The 20,350-nt window shown below is 36.4% G+C and overlaps 2 protein-coding genes and 2 non-coding genes across 4 annotated transcripts in view; 3 read left to right on the top strand and 1 right to left on the bottom strand.

The window, feature by feature from the left end:
* The first annotated feature begins 4,968 nt into the window (after nucleotides 1-4,968).
* On the top strand, nucleotides 4,969-10,006 carry LOC113453559 (small ribosomal subunit protein uS2). The gene is made up of 5 exons (XM_087917161.1): nucleotides 4,969-5,208; nucleotides 7,249-7,368; nucleotides 8,337-8,465; nucleotides 8,760-8,928; nucleotides 9,852-10,006. The coding sequence occupies exons 1-5, from the start codon at nucleotides 4,969-4,971 to the stop codon at nucleotides 9,944-9,946; spliced, it is 753 nt and encodes a 250-aa protein (XP_087773287.1). The 3' UTR covers nucleotides 9,947-10,006.
* On the top strand, nucleotides 6,999-7,153 carry LOC113453560 (small nucleolar RNA SNORA62/SNORA6 family). The gene has a single exon (XR_003376286.1). It is a non-coding gene; the product is annotated as a small nucleolar RNA SNORA62/SNORA6 family (small nucleolar RNA).
* LOC113453561 (small nucleolar RNA SNORA62/SNORA6 family) lies at nucleotides 8,004-8,161 on the top strand. Its single transcript, XR_003376287.1, has one exon. It is a non-coding gene; the product is annotated as a small nucleolar RNA SNORA62/SNORA6 family (small nucleolar RNA).
* A 42-nt stretch (nucleotides 10,007-10,048) lies between the features above and the next one.
* LOC113448125 (transmembrane channel-like protein 2) overlaps nucleotides 10,049-20,350 on the bottom strand; it is a 176,477-nt gene continuing 166,175 nt past the window's right edge. The window contains exons 17-20 of the mRNA XM_087917160.1: nucleotides 19,564-19,689; nucleotides 18,383-18,461; nucleotides 13,468-13,582; nucleotides 10,049-12,718 (exon numbers count right to left, since the gene is read on the bottom strand). Coding sequence (XP_087773286.1) covers nucleotides 12,516-12,718; nucleotides 13,468-13,582; nucleotides 18,383-18,461; nucleotides 19,564-19,689 — 523 coding nt within the window. The 3' untranslated portion in view covers nucleotides 10,049-12,515. The remainder of the gene's footprint in view (nucleotides 12,719-13,467; nucleotides 13,583-18,382; nucleotides 18,462-19,563; nucleotides 19,690-20,350) is intronic.

The raw sequence follows: 20,350 nt of genomic DNA, 5'->3' as shown, positions 1-20,350 counted from the left end.
TAAGTGTATACTATAGGCCATCCAATGAAGCAGAAAAAATAGGTATTGTTTTTACTAACCAACTAACAAATATATATATATATAGGAAACACACTACAATAGTAATGGGGGACTTCAATTACCCTGACATCAATTGGAAGACTAATTCTGCACCAAATGAGAAATTAAATAGGTTCCTAACCAACCTAACTGACAACTTTGTTGTCCAAAAGGTAGAGAAAGAAACTACCAGATACAGCCATAACTGGATTTAATTCTTACAAATAATTGATAGATGGAGTTGGGTGAGAGTGACCATGTCATATTAAATTCAACATAATCCAAACACAAGCAATAGAACATAATAACACCAGAGTCTTACATTTTAAAAGAGCTGATTTCAATAAACTCAGAAACTTAGGAAAGATTCCTTGAATGAAAACCCTAAAGGGGAAAACAACTCAAGAATCTTGGGAAACTCTGAAAAGTACGATCATAAAATTCCAGACCAGCACAATACCACTGAGAAAGAAGAACAAGAAATCCAAGAAGAAACCAGCATGGCTGCACAAAGTTTATCTCTGACAAACTGAAAGACAAAAATGACAAGGACAAAAAATGGAAAGAGAGACACACAACTAAGCAGACTATCAGCAGATAGCCAGAATCTCCAAAGATGAAGTCAGGAAAGCAAAGGCTCAGAATGAACAAAGATTTGCAACAAAAGTCAAAGATAATAAAAAAGTTTCTTCCAACATATAAATAACAAGAAAAAAAATCAAGGAAACAGTTGTTCCATTAAAGAGAGAAGATGGCAAGAAAGTAACAGGCAACAGAGAGAAAGCAGAGCTGCTTAACTCATTCTTTGCATTGGTCTTCACACAAAAAGACATTATAGCCCAACCTACCAAAAACTTAACTGTAAAAAACAGAAAGGAAATAAAAGTTAAAATAAGCAAAAAAATAGCAAGAGAACACCTGTCTGATCTTGATGAATACAAATCACTAGGATCTGACGGATTACATCCCAGAGTTCTAAAGAAGCTGGCAGATGTCATCTCATAACCACTGCACCACATCTTTCAAAAATCCTGGAGCACCGGGAAACTACCAGAGGACTGGAAAAGAGCAAATATGGTTCCCATCTTCAAAAAACAAACAAACAAAAAAGACAGACCCAGGAAACTATACACCAATCAGCCTAAAATCAATACCCGGGAAGATACTGGAAAAGATAATAAAAAAACAGATCTGCCAACATCTAGAAACAAGTAAAATAATAACTAGCAGTCAGCATGGGTTTGTTAAAAATAGATCATTGTCAAACCAGTAGACCAGTGAAATACTGTGGACATAATATACTTCGACTTCAGCAAGCTTTCAACAAAGTAGACCACAACCTACTTCTTGGTAAGTTAGAAAAAAAATGGGATAGATAGCATCACTATCAGATGGATTCGCAACTGGCTGACAAACCATACACAATGAACAGTCCTTAATGGGTCTAAGTCTACATGGAGGGAAGTAAGCAGTGGGGTGCCACAAGGTTCCATCTTAGGCCCAGTACTCTTCAATATCTTCATTAATGACTTAGATGAGGGAATAGAAGAGGAAGTTACCAAATTTGCAGATGATACTAACCTGGCAGGAATAGCTAATATCCTAGAAGATAGGCTCAAGATCCAGATGGATCTTGATAGACTTGAACACTGGGCCCTATCTAACAAAATGAAATTCAATACAGAGAAAAATAAAGTCCTACACTTAGGCAAGAAAAACCAAAAGCACACATATAGATTGGGTGAAACCAGGCTTAATAGCAGTAACTGTGAGAGAGATCTTGGAGTATTAGTAGACAACCAGCTAAATATGAGCCAGCAGTGTGCAGCAGCAGCCAAAAAAGCTAATGCAATCCTAAGTTCTGCCAAATTGCTTTTCTATTATCATCCCGAGATACAGTTTTCTTGTGTTTAACACGAGCATCATCGTAACCACTTCTTTACTATAGGAACAGGTCCCATTCTTGCAGAGGTAAGCCAATTAGACTGATAGTTAGGAGGTTTGTAATATTGGAAACTGTAAGGTGACTTCTGCCCTCTGAACATATTATGTTCATCTGCGAGAAGCCCCTTTCTGCCTCTGCTGAACTGACTGCAACAGTTTTAATAATATCTCTAGCCTTTTTAACGCTGCAAGGAATTGTATAATTTTAGAATCTTTTCATACATTTTCTATGAAATCATGATAATCATTAATATTGATTTCATAATTGAAAATTTCATCAAATGCAACCAATTGTTCTTCAGCTGCTCTCCATGGAACCACCACTTCTTCAATCTTCCAATAATCTGCTCCAAATAATTTAGAAATTTTAATTGATTAGTGTCTTTAAATTGCCCCCGTTTTTAAATGTTCGCAATCCACCAATCTTTTCCTCAAATTAATTACAATGCTTTGTATAAGTTTTTCATGAGGAAGTCCCACAAATCAATGATTTTGTATAAAATTTATATTTTTAAAGGTTTCTGAAGTAATTAATTCATCAACCTTTTTTTTTCATATGCACCCTTTTCCTCTATAAACATTTCAAATGATCTAATTGATCTTATCACAAGTTTTTCAGCCTTTATAATGTCTATGTTTCTTGCTTGCAATGCATTAGAAAGAAGAGCTTTTAAGTTAGGACATCAATCATCAAGGCCAAATCAGTGAGAAAATATGTGTTTTCAAGACGGGCAGCCATACCAGAAAATGATTGATTTGCTTTATTTCCCTAATAATATTTATAATAATAATATTTTAATAATATTTATTATTATTTAATATATTTTATAATAATATAATATTTCCCTAATAATCTAAAACAAAGTTGCAGACGATGGTTTAAACAGTGCCATATAATGATATTTGAAATAATATTTGCAACTGCAGTTTTACATGAATGCAACCCTGTTCCCAAATCTAAACCATTTGTTATTTGTAATTCAATCAGATCTTCTATATATGAAAATGGTCTGCCCGTTTGTACCAGACTATACACTGTAGTAAACATTCTACATGTACTACCCAGATATTTCCAGTCATTTTCTCCAGTCCTTGGAGAAAATGGATTTGAAAACGACAGTCTATAAAAAAGATGTTGCACTGTGACAATAAAAGAATGGCTGATATTTTCATAATTACAATTCATTAATTGAAAAAAAACTTAACATGGAAATACTATTAACAAACTAAGGGAGTTTGTTATTTTGTGCCAATAGTGGCACAGAACTCTTTCCTAACCAAAACTACTTACCTGGACCAACAGTCCCTAATGGAATGCTCTCTATAGCAGAGAGAGAGAAGCCAGGGGAAGCCATCTTTGGACACCTAACCTTTTTAGAATGCAGCTTAAAAATGTACCGAAGCTTTTTACAGCCGTATGCAGATAAATATAGTACAAAAAAAAGATAATAGTACAAAATTATCTAAGAGGTTAGATTAAGAATGGAATTGATAGGCACATTCACAGAGCAATACTGAATTCTTTTTCTGAAATGTATTCCTCAGTTTAAAAACTGGAATATATGAATTCAGTATTGGGCTCTGCTAGTGTAGCTATTCAAGAGGATGTATTATCAAGATTAACAAAAATGATAAAGCAACATATAGATTTAAATTTTAAAACCAGACATATTTTTGTTGGTACCCATATAAATAAAGGGAGTACAATACATATTTAATGTTACACGTGTTACAGTGGCTAGAATTATGTTTGCACAACAGTGGAAAAACAAAGAGATCCCCATAGATGAAAAGGAAATTAAAAAATTACAATGTGCAGAAATGGATAGAGATAAGAGGTAGAAATAAGGCAAAGAATGATCATTGTTATGTATGAATTAAATACAGAGGATTGATAATTATAAACATATTGATATACTGAACAAAATTAGAAATAAGCCAATACAAAGAAATTTGAATATTTTTTCTGTTACACTGCTGTACTTATTACTATTTGTTCCTGCTTTGCTTTTTCCTATTAGGAAAAAGCAAAGCAGAAACGTAAATATCAATATGTAACAGCAGTGTAACAAAACAATTTTCATTTATGAAATATTTTATAATACTTTATAATATAAGTATAATAGAATTACAGAGGTAAGGTAAAGATATATTGTTATGGAATAGATTGGTGATGATGAAATGAACATTATAAAGTAGATTAGGTAAAAATGGTGATTTGCTCGCATAAAATGATATAATATTAGTAAAGTCTAGTAAGTAATTAATAATAGTAATAATATAAATATATATAGTGGAATTATGATATAAGGATTAATGCAAATTAATCCATAATTTTTTTTATCTATGGATTTTGCTTTTATGAACGATAAAAACAGTAGACCTACTGAAAACCTGCATGCATACATAAATGGAAACAAAACATTACATTGTTGTTATATATTTATACTTGTTTCTGCTTTGTTTTTTCCTAATAGGAAAAAGCAAAGGAGAAAGAAACATCAAGATGAATAGTAAAATAATTTTTATGTATGTATGTATTTATTTTTTTAGTATCTGTTTTGTTTTTATGATTAATAAAAGCAAAAACAGATACTAAAATAAATAAATACATAAATAAAAAACCAACTTACCAAAAATGAGTAATGGGATGTAATCCATCAGGGTGGGATTCTACAGGCAACTTGGCTAGCTAGCTACGCCAGGGTCCTCCTCAGTCTTCAAGCTTGCTGCGGCAAGGATGGCTGTCCCGGGAGTTGGCACTCGACCAGGCTGGCAGCACCAGCGGTGATAGGAGAAGGTAGGTGACTGGCAGGCTTGCTGCTTTGCCTCCTCACTCACCAATCAGTGATGGGAAGGCAAGGCAGCAACCCTTGGGCCGCGGCAGGCAAGGGAAGGTGGTGTCGGCCCAGCCAAGATGGCCACCGGGTGGGCAAAGCAGCGGTGGCCGGCCCGGGAGTCTGCACTTGACCGGGGCTAGCAGCGATGGCAGCAGGAGGAGGTAGGAGACTGGTGGGGCTTGCTGCTTTTCCTCCTCACTCACCAAACAGTAGTGGGAAGGCAAGGCAGCAACAATGTGGGCAAGGAAAGATGGTGGCGGGCGAGGCAGGGAGCATCGGCAAGAGCAGTGGGCGTCCTGGGAGTCGGCACGACCGGGACTGGTGGTGGCAGGTAGGTGACTGGGTTGGAGGTCGTACTTATCAATCCGTGTCTTCGGAGGCCAAGGTAGGCTGTCCAGCTGAATGAGGACAGCTAGTGGCAGCAGTGGCCAGGGCTTGTGTCTTCTTTAATGGCAGCCACTGTGGGAGGCAGTCCAGGCAAGGCAGGCAGGCAGGCAGGCCTGGGAGGCAGGCCAGCTGGGTGAGAGTGGTTAGCGGCAGTGGTGACCGGGCCCTGCGGCTTGCCTTCACTCACCCAGCAGGGAGGCAGAAGGCAGGCAGCAATGGCTGGCTGGCTGGCTGGCTGCCTCGACTGCTGCTGCTGCTGCTACTGCTGCTGGTGTGAGCAATGGTGCCGGTCAGGAAAATTTTTGTAGGTGGCGCACATGTGTTATAAGTAGGGGCAGGCCAGGGCAGGTGGGGGAGAAGGCAGCCAGCTATTATCACGCATGTGCGCGATGTTGCGCATGCGCAATAATAACTGACTGGGCTGGGAACTGCGGAGGGGGGCTGATGACAGGGGAGAATGCCATCCCTGATTGTTACGCATGCGCACAATGTCGCACATGCACAATAACAAATAACTGGGTCGTGAAGGGAGGGGCGGGTGGGGGAGAATGAGGCAAGGATTGTTGCACATGTGTGAAAAATGACATGCATGCACAGTAAAAATGGTTTTTGGAGCGTAGGAGCGGCAGAGAGGGATGGGGCCAGCCAGGGTTCTGTTTTACTGGTTCTTAGAACTACCGGTGATGTTAACAACTGGTACTATAGAAAGGGTGTGAACCGGTAAAATCCCACCCTGATGGATTACATCCCAGAGTTTTAAAGGAGCTGGCAGATGTCATCTCAGAACCACTGCACCGTCTTTCAAAAATCCGGGAGCACCGGGAAATTACTAGAGGACTGGAGAAGAGCTGATGTGGTTCCCATCTTCAAAAAAGGGGAGGGGAAAAACAGACCCAGGAAACTATAGACCAATCAGCCTAAAATCAATACCCAGGAAGATACTGGAAAAGATAATAAAAAAATAGATCTGCCAACATCTAGAAACAAGTAAAGTAATAACTAGCAGTCAGCACAGGTTTGTTAAAAATAGATCATACCAAACCAATTTTTATTTCATTCTTCAACGTAGTGACTAAATTAGTAGACCAGCAAAATACTGTGGACATAATATACTTAGATTTCAGCAAAGCATTTGACAAAGTAGACTCCAACCTACTTCTTAGTAAGCTAGAAAAAAGTGGAATACATAGCACCACCACTAGATGGACTCGCAACTGGCTGACAAACCATACTCAATGAGTAGTCCTTAATGGGTCTAAGTCTACATGTAGGAAAGTAAGCAGTGGGTGCCACAAGGTTCTGTCTTAGGCCCAGTACTCTTCAATATCTTCATTAATGACTTAGATGAGGGAATAGAAGGGGAAGTTACCAAATTTGCAATGATACTAAGCTGGCAGGATTTTAATTGTCACTTTGTTAGTGATGTCAGAATCATCATTATGCACAATAGTGGGGTTTGCTGAGAGAATGTATAAATTCCAAGTTCTCAATACAGTATATTTCTCCTACCTGAATTTTGTTCCTTGTACTAAAGGCAAAACATTTGTAATTTCAGGTGGGCCTCGTTCATGCTTAATTTGGACTAGTTTCTCTCAATTCCATGACACTAATTTTCATAGAACAAGTCATGAACTGAAACATCTTTTTTCTTCCCAATTCACGAGCCTTTTTAAAAATTCAGTTGGCACAAGAGTCAATTTCCCCTTATATAATACTGATATTTTCATGGAGCTCTTATTACTGAAATCAAGTGAGACCTTGGAGTAAGCAGGGTTGGTATGTATTTTAACTGCACACTATTAAAACTTGGAGTGGAGGCCAGTTTCTGGCCAATTAACTCTTGAGTGTCGGAAGTGTGCTAGAATAAATTTGGCAGGATTTTCGCTAACACCAGTAGAGTGTTTCTTTGTGACTGGGGTTTGATAGTAGTTGCTGCCACATTCTAGATTTTTGAAGACTGGTAAACAAGGTGGCTGGATTTTATGCATGTTGTTAAGCATTCCCATATTTGATTGAAAATCCTACATCTTTTTATTGAGGTATTTATATCATCAATCTGAAGAGAACCTGGGAAAAACTGCTCTTAGCAGCCCGTGCCATTGTAGCTATTGAGAACCCAGCAGATGTCAGTGTTATTTCCTCCAGGAATACTGGGCAGGTATGGATACACTTGGCTAGAAGACGAAAATTATATGTCCTATAAGAAACCATCTAAGAACAAGTCACATGAATTAAATGTTCTTGTAAGTCAAACTTTTGACAAAAGTCAAATATATTTATGACTTGTGTTTCAAAATGACATTCTCCAGTTCAGTCCTGCTTATACTTGCAAAATTAAGAATTGCTTTATTGATTTTGGGGGATGTTCACTAGAAACATAATCCATTTTATCATTTCTTTTATCACCCCATGTAGCGTGCTGTTTTGAAATTTGCTGCAGCTACTGGTGCAACTCCAATTGCTGGCCGGTTCACTCCTGGCACATTTACCAATCAGATCCAGGATGCTTTTCGTGAACCCCGCCTTTTGGTGGTCACTGATCCAAGGGCTGATCATCAGCCACTGACTGAAGCATCTTATGTAAACATTCCCACCATTGCCTTGTGCAATACAGATTCTCCCCTACGTTATGTGGATATTGCTATTCCCTGCAACAATAAGGTACTGTGACATCTAGTACATGTAGGGTTTTTTCAAAAACCATATCTAGCTGTGGTTATGCAAAACATTTTAAAGTAGGTTTGATATAATTTTTTTTTTCAGGATTTAAACATTTTGGGAAGGAAGGAAATATATGCACGCTTGTTAGAACTCAGAGCTGAGGATGGTTTCTATCCAAAGAACTTATGAGTGTAGGAAGTGTGCTACATTATCTTCTGCAAGTCTTTTCGCTAACATCATAAGAACTTGGGTTCAATGAATGGGGTTTGATAGTGATTCTTGCTACATATTTATAATAGTCAATTGTTAGCTGAAGACAATCAAACTGGGTTGGTTAAGCTATATTTTGTTTTCTTCCTGAATTGTTTAACAGTGTGATCCTTTTGCTTAAACTTAGTTAAATAGTTAATGAATTTAAATGAGTGTGTTGAAAATCTAATTGATCAATATTTAACAAATGTTTAGGGGGCTCACTCAGTTGGTCTGATGTGGTGGATGTTGGCTCGGGAAGTCCTACGAATGCGTGGCACTATTTCCCGTGAGCATCCATGGGAAGTTATGCCTGATCTCTATTTCTACCGAGATCCTGAAGAGGTAAAAATGTAACATATTTGATTAGATTTATAATTACTTTCTTATTGAAATAAATGGTTTTGCATTGGTCATATGATCTTATGTTTTCTATAATGTGTGGTCTGGTAACACAACCTGAAAAAGGAAGTATTAAAATAAATGCATCAAGGAAATACTTTGCTTAAATACAGAAATCCACAGCACACAGTACAAGTTTGTACTAAATCACTCATTTTCAAACTTGACTCAGAAAGGTTTTGATGCTAACCAGAAAACTTTAATTTATAATTATAACTTGATTTGCCTCCTGTTCAGATTGAAAAAGAAGAACAGGCTGCAGCTGATAAGGCAGTTACCAAGGAGGAGTTCCAGGGTGAATGGACAGCCCCTGCCCCTGAATTCACTGCACCTCCACAACCTGAAGTGTCTGACTGGTCTGAAGGGGTACAAGTGCCTTCTGTCCCAATACAGCCTTACCCCACTGGTAAGTAGAATGTAATTGAAAAGAATGCTAAGTGGACAATGTATCATACACAGTAATTTAAGTTATGATAAGGTTTTTTTCACAATTGATCAACCAATTCCATTTTGAGGAGGTGGTAGATTCAAGAAATGCAAAGTTTGAGAAATAAGTGGGTAGGAGCCAGCATCTAAAACATGTACACACATAGCTCAGACATCCATTCTCGTTCCCCATTAATCTATTCAGGTACTTTTCTTTATTCTCCCTTTCCAGTTGCCTCTAGATAGCTTTTAAAATGCTTCCAGTTATATTGTACTGGAAATTTTAATTTCAAATTGCTATTTGGTGTAGCACAGGTTTTACTGTTTCAGAAGTAATACTTTAATCTAAAATGTGCAACGAGGCAATTTGCCTCTACATTTTTTTGGGGACGGGACGGGACAGGGACACTTATTTGCTGAAAGAGGAGTTAAAAAGGGGAAGCTGAATTAGATTGCCTTATCCATTGAAGTTAACTACTAGAAATATTTTACATTAACGAATAACAGGAGCACAGTGTTCCAAGGATTTGTGGAATATCCTTTTTCCCTGAAGACCATACCAAACATCTGTACTATGCTGTTTGGAACAGGAAGCAGTTTGGCACTTACTTGAATTAAATTCTTCCAATTCATGGGGTTTATGTCTGTAAATTAAAGTCATCCCTTAGAACAGCTTGATTCACATGAAAGTGGGCCATTTGAAATTCTCCAGAATTCTCTGTTCCTGTATTGTTTTGTACTTAATTGAAATGGTTTTGATTCTGTTCATCTTTGTGCAAATATTTATAATTTCCAAGATTTGTATTTTGGAATTCAATTGCTAATCACATCAAAATATGGTAATGAAGATTGAGGAAGTTGCTTATATTTTTCAAAGCCTGTGTGATTTTATGTCTTTTTCAGAGGATTGGAGTTCACAGACTGCCACTGAAGACTGGTCTGCAGCTCCCACTGCTCAGGCTACCGAGTGGGTTGGTACTGCCACTGAATGGTCCTGATTAAACAATAGCAATTCAAGAATTACAGTTGAAGAATAAAATATCTTCCTTGATAACTAAGATTTGTTTGTTGTTTTCTTACATTTTTGTTGATACGGGAAGTTATGCGGGATCAGCCCTTATTAGTACATGGAAGGTTGAGGTAGAAATGTTCACCTGGGAAAGTTAGAGCCAAGAAGCTGACAGCTAGTGCTGTAATTCCAGAAGTAGCATCACTGCAACCACTAAGATTTGCCAAGCTACATTCATCCCAAAAGCAAATAGCATGTCAAGTTGCACGGCTTGAAGAAAAGAACATTTTTATTCCCTAAATTCTACCCCATTAGTTTTTGATACATTTTCTATGCTGAGAAAAAGGGAGTGCTTTTTTCTTCTTTGATACAGAAGACACAGGTAGGTGGGATTTGTGAATGGGACAAGCCTTAATATGGGGTCTCTGTAGAGACTTGTGGCTGAACATCTCAAATTCTGCTACATTACACAAGTTTGAAATTCACACTTCACAAGGTTACTAAATAAGTCAAGCTAGTTAAAGATGATTTGTTATTAAAGTCTCTTACAGAATAATTCCAAAGGTGGGCTGTATTTGTAAAAAGTATTTTGAATCACATGTTAAAAGAGTTAGCTTTATCTGACATTCAAGGAATAACATTCTGTCAGAGTTAGACTAGCTGGGAAACAACACTTTAAAAAAAAGCAATATTCTAAAATAGTTGGGGAACAAGGAAAATATTTTGCCCTGCCACCTTTGTTATGTTTTAGATAGAATAAAGCATTTTGTAGTTGACTTTAGAATATTATGTTCTGCTTAATCTAGGATTTCTGTAAACTTGTGATAGCTATTTGGCTAAAAAGTTATACAGAATGTTTCATGTGCAATTCATTTAATATCAGAACAAAACTTGTTTGTTAAGGTCTCCAAATCTTAAGCTGTTTCAGATGTCCTAATTCTAAGTACACAGTTGTAGAAAACAACATGAATGTTCTGAACTCAAAACAGCACATTCCAACAGTTTTATCACTATGTTAGAAAAAATACTTCAGCAAAGCTTTCGTTATTGAATGATTTTATTTTTGAACTTAATACCACTTGCATGCCTCCTTTCTAAAAATCACAACACTTTTTTTGCTTTACTAGAATGTTTAGTAACCCTTAATGGGATGTTAATTAACTTGCATTCAAGAGAGATGAACACAGGCACTCCTTTTTGAATAAAAGCTTACAGAAGAAAAATAATACAAGTTCTCTGATATTTTATTTTCCAAACTAATAACATTAGCTGCTATGAGATCGATAATATAACTTCAAATGTAAGGATAGCTAGCAATAGTCTTAGAAATAGTTGTAATGCTTCATAACCTCTAAATCTGACATGACCAAACTGGGCTACATGCAGCCCTGAAAAGCTAGTAATGCAGACCCACAAGATAATACAAAAAAGTTTCCTTTTTATAGTTTGTATTACCTTGTGGGGCTGCATTACTAGCTTTCTATATACATACAACTAACTATATTATATAAATAGGCCACATGAGGGACTGGAGCTCCAGACAAGGGGTAAAACTGCGCAGGTACAAAAAATGCACCTTTTCTTCTTGCTCTTCAGTTACTGCCAGCTGAATGGAGGAGCACAGTGACTTTTTTGAGCCAGTTGGACTTGCTGCTTTTTCTGCCCCCTGAGGCACACTTACTTAAATTTGATTTCTTGTTTTCAGTTGACCTCATGATGGATGTGGCCCAAGGACCATAACATGCCCAAGTTTGCTCTAAACTATTATGATTTTACTATGTATTGTTCCCCAGTTCCCTGAGGATGTACTGGAAACAAGTCATAGATGCTATATAATATAGAGAAAACAATCCTTTACAAAAGCAAGGAAAATTGTAAGTGAATTGAAAGAAGTGCTAAGATTGCACATGTGAAAAAAGCTGTATTGTTTCCAATTATGATTAGAAATTGAAATTAATATATTTGATATTACAAAATTTTATTTAAAACAACAATGTATATAATGTATTTTCCATGTTAACAAAATTTATAAACATGTAAGCTAGTTATGGAAAGCTTTTCTATGGAATGGAAGTAAAGTTCTACCAGCCAGATCCCATTAGGAAAGGAGAAAGACACCATATATCTCCTTATTGCCATGCTAGGATGGCAATACACCTTTGTCAAAACTTTGTTTATCTTATTTACTTTTAAAACAGTTTTATAGTTATGATTGTAGATTCTAGATACATAGAGTCCTTTCAACACCGCTAGGTCTGGACTTTTCTCCTTCCAGGCTGCCATTTCTAGCTATTGTGTTACAGCTTAGGTAAACTCTATTTGTGTGCCAGATAGCAATAAATGAAGGTGTATATAAGGAGAAACCAATGAACTTTGAAATTTTGCAAAAACATTACATCCCCAAGTAGGAACTTTTAATTACCGTATATACTCGAGTATATACGGTACTCTTCCAAGATAGTTGAAGCTCTTAAATTTCTAAACTGGGACAATTTTGTAAAATAACCACCGATTATGCTCATGATGTAGTAGATAGCATTAATACTTCTATGCCATTGTTACTTAGGTTCCCCTCCTCCAATTCCTGGATAAGGCTGCCTTGGATAAGATCTTGGTTTTAGTTGACTAGAGACACCTCTTCTTGGAGTAAGTGGCTGGGTCACTATCACAGATGAGGATGACAACAGTACTCTTTTCGTAGGATTTGAATTTGTCTCTTTCTCTGGAGAATGGTTTTTATAGCTTGGTGACATAGGCTTATCTTGGTTTAAAAGAAAAAGCATTATTGCACTAAAATTGTTGGTATTATAGTTAATAAAGCTGAGATAAAAAGTGACCACTAGGTAGCAGTCAAGAATTATCATTTTCTATACATGGCGTCTGATACTTTCTGACTGTTTGTAAATCAAATGTACCCTAAGGCAAGACCAAATTAACAATTATTAGCTTTAGTAAGGCACATGGCTTAGTAGCTAATAGTTTTAGAGATTTCTGTTAGCTAACTGATAAGATTGAGCATCTAGAACATAAATACATCTAATTTATTTTTTTTATCAAGCAACAATTAAGTATATACAGTACTATTAAGTCTTAAACGGAGATGTCTTTGGGTCAAAAGGAATAACAGTCATGCTTACACAAGCAGCATCTCTCTTATATGCACTGATATGAGTAGTGTATGGAAGAGGTGGTGCTTGCACCTTCAGAACACAAGGCTGATTTAGAGTATTTTGCTGAACCTTACAAGATAAGCTGTAAAACATGGCATAATATTAAATGTTGATTTTTGATTATTATTCTACTGGCTTAGAATAATTAATTGAAAAAGGATATGAGCATTGTGATGCCATCTCTGTAGATGTATAAGATGACCTTGAGATTAAACAACGGCACATTTGCTCTTTTATTTAAGGAGGACAACACTCTGCAAATGGTAGAGGAATTAAAGTTGTCCTATTATGTTAACTCACTCAAAGCAATATATGTTTGAACACTGGACATTATCTTTACCTTTAGCTGCATTGGGTCCTTCCATGTGTTTTGCATATGGAATAAGCAAGTCTTCTAGTTCTTGCATTGCAGAATTGGCAAAAAGCTTATTCTCATTTTTATCATCTTCACGTTTCTGTAGAAAAAAAATGCCATGAAATACCTGCTTTATTTGGAAAGAAGAACCATAATATCTAATTTAGTCAAAATTGAGATTTTAGATGGAACTTTTATGTGGATAATGTAATTTAAAATTAGAACAAAACTGATAATTGATAATTTTTTAATCCCATCTTTATTATTTTTATAAATAACTCAAACATTGAACATATCTAATATTCCTTCTTATTTTCTCTACAGCAACAAATCTGAGGCAACTTGGCTGAGAGAGAGTGACTGACCCAAAATCACCCAGCCAGCTTTCATGTCTGTGGTAAGACTCAGAGTCTCTTGGTGTCTACCCTGTTGCTTTAAGCATTAGACCAAACTGGCTGAAATGGAGCTGTATCGGAATTTATCTTTGATCTTTCATTCAATATCATATTAGTCTGAAATTATAATTTATACTATAATTTTGAAAATACACAGGCTAAAACAGGACAATCTAGTCTAACATGATATGAGGAAGTAGACAGGAGTATTTGGTAAGAATTTTCTTTATCCATTTGCTATTTAATTTGGTACCTTTGACATTTAATTTCAGACATGTCCTATAATACATAATCATATGAACTGTATTCTATATGTATTGTAATTTGAACATATTTATTTAATTGAGTTTTAACTTGTATTTTTCTTTCTTATTTTGTCTATAGAAAAATTAAAATAAGAAACACAATAGTGAGCACAATAAATTGTAGAGATTTTTCCATTCATCCCCATTGTTTAATAGTCATATTACTTTCATCTGGTCAATGTTTAAATGGTAGGTTACATACTAAACTCAATTATAGAGTTTACTCTACTCTAAATGTCTTGGTCCTAAGTAGATTTATATGTTCAGAGTGATAAAAAAATAATCCATGTTTCATGTGTAAAGTAAGAGGATATTAAAAATAAAATCTAATCTTTTATAGGTATTAAATATTCATGCATGAATGCATTACATCTTTTTAAAAAATCATTTCTGGAAAAGCTGCTGTGATTTTGAGAGCTCAAAAGACTTGAACAAGGAAATACTAACCTATACATTGACTACCTCACAGAATGTATCAAAAGAAAGACCTTCAATTTACATCCCATTAACCATCACCCCAACACCCAACATTAGGCATGCATGCCTCTTATTTCCTCCAGACCCACTACTACATATCTAAAATGCAAACTACTGAATGCAAGAAGCCTCGCAAACAAAATGCATGAATTCCTCATCTTATTAGGCACGACCACATTCGACATTATATTTGTCAGTGAGACATGGTTAAATGCATCTTTTCCAGACTCCATTACCACAGTCAGCAAATATCACGTATATCGATCAAATCCGTAGAGGAGGTGGAGTTGCTATCTTCTACAAAAAATCCCTAAATATAAAAAAAGAATCAAATTACACAGGAACTTGCTCTCTCAGAGACCATTGTCTGTGAACTGTCCTCAAATGCCACAATCCACTTCTTACTATGCTACAGAGCCCTGGATTATGACATAGTTCATGCAAACAAGCTAACTTCACTGTTAACTTGGGCTGCCTCTTGCTCTCACTCATTTTCCTTGGTGACTTCAATCTACCTCTTATAAATTGGAGACTAAATGAATGTACATCCAAACCCATACATGCAACCCTGTACAATGTTGTTACTACACTGCGACTGGATCAATTAGTAACTAACAACACTAGACTCAATAATTGCCTTGACCTTATCTTCTGCAACAGCTTCAGCTCTATATATTGCCTACAAATTCAAGAACTCTTTTCAAACTTTTGGGTTAGGTGGGTTTTTTTTTTTTTTTTTTTTTTATTTCCTCAAAGGAGGTGGAATGTGTTGTGGGAAGAAATAAAATTAAAAAAGGGGGGTTTGGTTTTTCCAGAGGTTGTGACATATTATCTTGATTGGAACTGTTCTGTGCTCTAGCTGTAATACCACAGAACATCATTATAATGCATTCTTGTTTGAACTTGAAAGAGTCATTAAACTATATGTACCATTAGTGGCCTCCAAAACAAAAGCAAAAAACAAAAAAAAATACCCATAACAATAAGGAAACTTCAATTAAAAAAAAGATCGCTAGGGCGTAAAAACAAAACTAGCTACGTAGCAAACTTTAAAAACCAATAAAACACCCTATGCTGACAGATAAAGGCAGAATGCACAAATTACCACTGCAAGCAAGAGGAAAACCTCCTATGTACAAAATCTACCCACGCCTTCTACAATTTTGTTAACACCAAACTTAAAGAATCAAGAAACATCCCACCTCTAAAAGGACCAAATGGGAAAGACTGCAATGATGAAGCTGTTAAGGCCAATCTCTTCAACACATTCTTAAGTTCAGTCTTTATAAACAGCAATGGTTCATGCCCCACCTTTCCTAGTCGTACCACAACTAACTGTAATGACCTTCTACATATTGACTTTACAGAAGATAACGTAGAAGAGGCACTATGGAACCTAAAACCATCTCTATCTATTGGCCTTGATGGATTATGTGCCTACTTCTTAAAAAAGCTCTTCTCTGCCATAGCGGAAGACCTAAGCATTATATATGAGGTATTCAGAACCAGCTCCTTACAAAACCAATGGTCCTTAGCTATGGTCATCCGTATCTTCAAAGAAGGTGACTCCAGCCTGGTTGAAAACTACAGACCAATCTCACTGTGTTGTGTCACGTGCAAAGTCATGGAATCAATCATTAACCAATTCATCACTCTCCACTTAGAGTCAAACAATCTACTCTCCAAAAAACAATTTGGTTTCAGGAAAAAAATTGTCCTGTAATCTACAATTCCTACACTGCATATGGACTACTTTACTTGACCAGAGTAAAGCAATAGACACAATTTACATAGACTTCTGCAAAACCTTTGATTCAGTGGTACACGACAAAGTACTGTTAAAACTAAACTCTTATGACATTTCCAGATCCCTCCATAAGTGGGTTATTGTGTTCCTGTCAAACAGGCAACGAATAGTAAAAATAGTGCTATATCAAACCATGCTCCATTTAACAGCGGTGTCCCCCAAGGCAGCATTCTAGGACTCACAAATAGTAAAAATAGGGAGTGCTATATCAAACCATGCTCCAGTTAACAGTGGTGTCCCCTAAGGCAGCGTTCTAGGACCCACACTCTTTATACTCTATATACATGACCTTTTCGATCACCTTATAAGCAACTGCGTCATCTTTGTGGATGATGTAAAACTATTCAACACCACTGACAATGCTACTATCCTTCAAAGCGACCTTGTCTGAATGATCAAACATCTGGCAACTCCAAATCTTGACCAACAAATGCTCTGTCCAACACATTGGTAAAAAAAATCAGTACACCAAATACAAACTAGGTGGATATGACCTTGTTGATGATCCTCACTCTGTCAAGGACCTTGGAGTTCTCATATCAAATGACCTAAGTACCAGAGCTCACTGTAACAGCATTGCCAAAAAAGCATTAAGAGTTGTAAATCTGATCTTACAAAGCTTGCCTCCGGAAATATCGAATTGCTAACTAGAGCATACAAAACTTTTGCCAGACCAATACTCGAATACAGCTCATGAGCCTGGAATCCACACTGCATATCAGACATTAATACAATCGAGCGAGTCCAGAAGTATTTCATGAGAAGAGTACTACACTCCTCTGCTTGCAACAGAATACCCTATATCAGTGGCCCCTAACCTTTTTTGTACCACGGACCGGTACCAGCATCACAAAATGATCCACGGACCGGTACCGGCATCAGTACACACGACCAAGGCAAGGAGAGCTGAGCGACTGGCCAGCCAGCCGTCCCCCACTTCTCCCCGCCACCTTCAACTCCTCCTTTGTACCTTTTTTGTTCTTTTCGGGCTCTTTCTTAATCTCCTCCTGAGTTACGTGAGACTCCACCGCCATCGGGACGGCTCTTCGTTCAAAGTCGCCCCCCCCCTTTGACGAAACTAAGGTGCAAGGATTCCTTTAGCACCCAAATGCTGCTTTCCAACAACCGATAACCGACAAGCTCACCCAGAAGCACTTTCTCAAGCGCTGTCGAAACAAGATGGCGGCGCCCAAGCAAACTGGTGGCCCGGTACAAAATGCTCCATGGACCAGTACCGGTCTGGGGCCCGGTGGTTGGGGACCACTGCCTTATATCACCAGGCTTGAGATTTTGGGCTTGAACAACCTTGAACTACACCGCCTACGGTTAGGCTTAAGTGTAGCACACAAAATTATCTGCTACAATGTCCTACCAGTCAATGACTACTTCAGTTTCAACCACAACAATACAAGAGCACACAACAGATACAAACTCAATGTAAACCGCTTCAAACTTGATTGCAGAAATTACAACTTCAGCAATAGAGTGGTCAATGCCTGGAATGCCCTGCCTGACTCTGTTGTTACATCCTCTACCCCCCCACTCCTTTAACCTCAAACTAACCACTATTGATCTCACCCCATTCCTAAAAGGTCTGTAAGGGGCGTACATAAGTGCACCATCGTGCTTACCGTCCCTGTCCTGTTGTCCCCATTTATTCATACCTATTTCCTGTATTCTTACTCATGTTTATACTTATATCTATTATCTTGTAAGCGATTGACAAATCAAATAAATAAATAAAATTTTAAGAGGAAAATAATTAGAACATAAGATATCTCAATTAGCATATGAATGAACACATGACTTTTTCAACTATATTGTTGAAAAAATGAAATAGTTGTCTATATTCAAATAATGCAAATGTGATTATTTTTACATTTAAACTAACATGAAATGTAAACAAATCTAAATACCATTTGCATTTTCTTTTTCAGCTCTGCATTGGCATGTTTGTATCCTTCAGCCACAGCATTTAGGTAATATATGGCAAGACTGTAAAATCAAATTTCAAATTAAAAAAAAAATTCTAAGATACCTTATAGGACTTTAAGAATATACTAAAACACAGAAGCATTCTCAAACTTTGTGATATCCAGAATCTTATATGAAAATGAAATCTGTGTTACTCCTCTCATGAATAAAATCAGAGCTGGTTCAGAAAGAAGCTGCTTTTAAAAGGTTATGACATAAGATAATTATTTGACTTAGGTTTACTTTTAATTATCAAGCTCTTTCACTTCTAAACTATTTAACTTTTCCATTATGAAAAGTTAATAGTTTAAAATAGTAGATAAAGACATTGATCTTCATTAACCCATATACTTCTACAGACTCAGTGATGAATACATACATCTACATACAATCCTGAAAATCACCAGTTGGCAGAAGCTTAAACCTGTGGGTTTGGCCATTTTTACAGATCCTAGACTGAAGCCCATGCAAAATAGGAATGAATTTTCAAGTGTTCTTGATTGGCTTGTACAGACAAAAGCAGTGAAGTTGTCCAGTCAGAATGAAATCACTTTAAAAGCACTCCCACTTTGTTTAAGCTAACCTAGTCATCTTAAAAATATATACCCTGCTCATAATGTCTCCTCAGAGGGGTTTTATGAGAAATCATTTACTATTTGAAAGTTCATTTTAAATGGTAGGTTAAATTCTAAATTTAGTTTTATTTCAATAATTACTGAAACTTGTTATAAATAATGCATCTATTCTAAAATTAAATAGAATTACTAGATAATGAATCAAATTCATTCACAACCAAGTTCAAGAGAATGGGAACAATGTATTCCTAAGATTCTCATCTCAAGAATGCAGTCAGTACTAAATGTAGATAAATTGCTAATCAATTTGCTAATCACACTGGAAGCAACAATTTGTATAATGGATTCATGAAGAGGGATTTGGGAGTTGGCAGCTTAAGAATTTTGGAAAAGTTGCATAATCTACAAGGATTTTGCTTTATTTGCTGTCATATGCAGCACACATTTTTTAAAATTCATGACAAATTTTAATTGATAACCTATTAATATATTCTTATTTACAAGATTCCAATTCCCCACACCCCAAAATCTCAGTCAATGCAACTTACATCATAAGCAACCCTGCGGTTATGATTAGTCCTGGATTTGCCAAATAACCTAAGACATTGGCTACAAGAGGTGGGAAATCATATTTGATGGTCTCTTGGATAACATCGTACATTTTCTTTTTTCCACTGGAAGAAGAAATAAATAATGGACAGGACTGTATAATGACAAGAATCAAACTTCAGAGAGGACATACAAAAAAGTCTTCATGCAATATATTTTCAGAATATACTATTTGAATATTTCTTATTTTTAAAGAAATAGTTGAATATATTTCTCTTCTTTTATTTTTGAATTTGCAAATTTAAGATACATAAAAAATAATAACAATCTCATGACACATGATTTTGAAAACAACAGCAAAATATGTTCTTTTTAAAATTTGATGTTACAACAGTTCATTTAATGACTGTTCACTGGTACAGCACTGAAAAAGTGACTTAGGACTGTTTTCACACTTATGACCATTGCAGCAACCCAATGGTCATACAATCAAAATTTGAATGCATGTCAAATATTATTATTGTCAATATTTATGATGATTGCAGTTGATCACCTTTTTCAACCTTCTGACAAGCAAAATCAGTGGGGAAGCCAGAGTCACTTAACAATTGTGTTACTACCTTAACAATTGGAATGAGTCTGTGGTGCAACTGTGGTAAGAAAGGTAGTAAAATGGGGCAAAACTCAATAAATGTCTCACTTATCAATATCAATTTTGGGCTCAATTGTGTTTGTAAGTTGAGGATTATCTGCATAGGAAACTGCTTAATTCTCAATTTATGTTAT

This window comes from Pseudonaja textilis, chromosome Z, assembly GCF_049901715.1.
Source record: "Pseudonaja textilis isolate UNSWEBS1 chromosome Z, rPseTex1.2, whole genome shotgun sequence".
Lineage (NCBI taxonomy): Eukaryota > Metazoa > Chordata > Lepidosauria > Squamata > Elapidae > Pseudonaja > Pseudonaja textilis.
The sequence above is the reverse complement of the archived record's forward strand: the minus strand, read 5'-3'. Positions and strand labels throughout refer to the sequence as shown.

Coding starts and splice junctions, on each gene's coding strand:
- LOC113453559 (XM_087917161.1), top strand. CDS start 4,969: ATGGCAGCAGGAGGAGGTAGGAGACTGGTGGGGCTTGCTGCTTTTCCT. Junction 7,369..8,336: donor CCTCCAGGAATACTGGGCAG/GTATGGATACAC, acceptor ACAAATGTTTAG/GGGGCTCACTCAGTTGGTCT. Junction 8,466..8,759: donor TCTACCGAGATCCTGAAGAG/GTAAAAATGTAA, acceptor CCTCCTGTTCAG/ATTGAAAAAGAAGAACAGGC.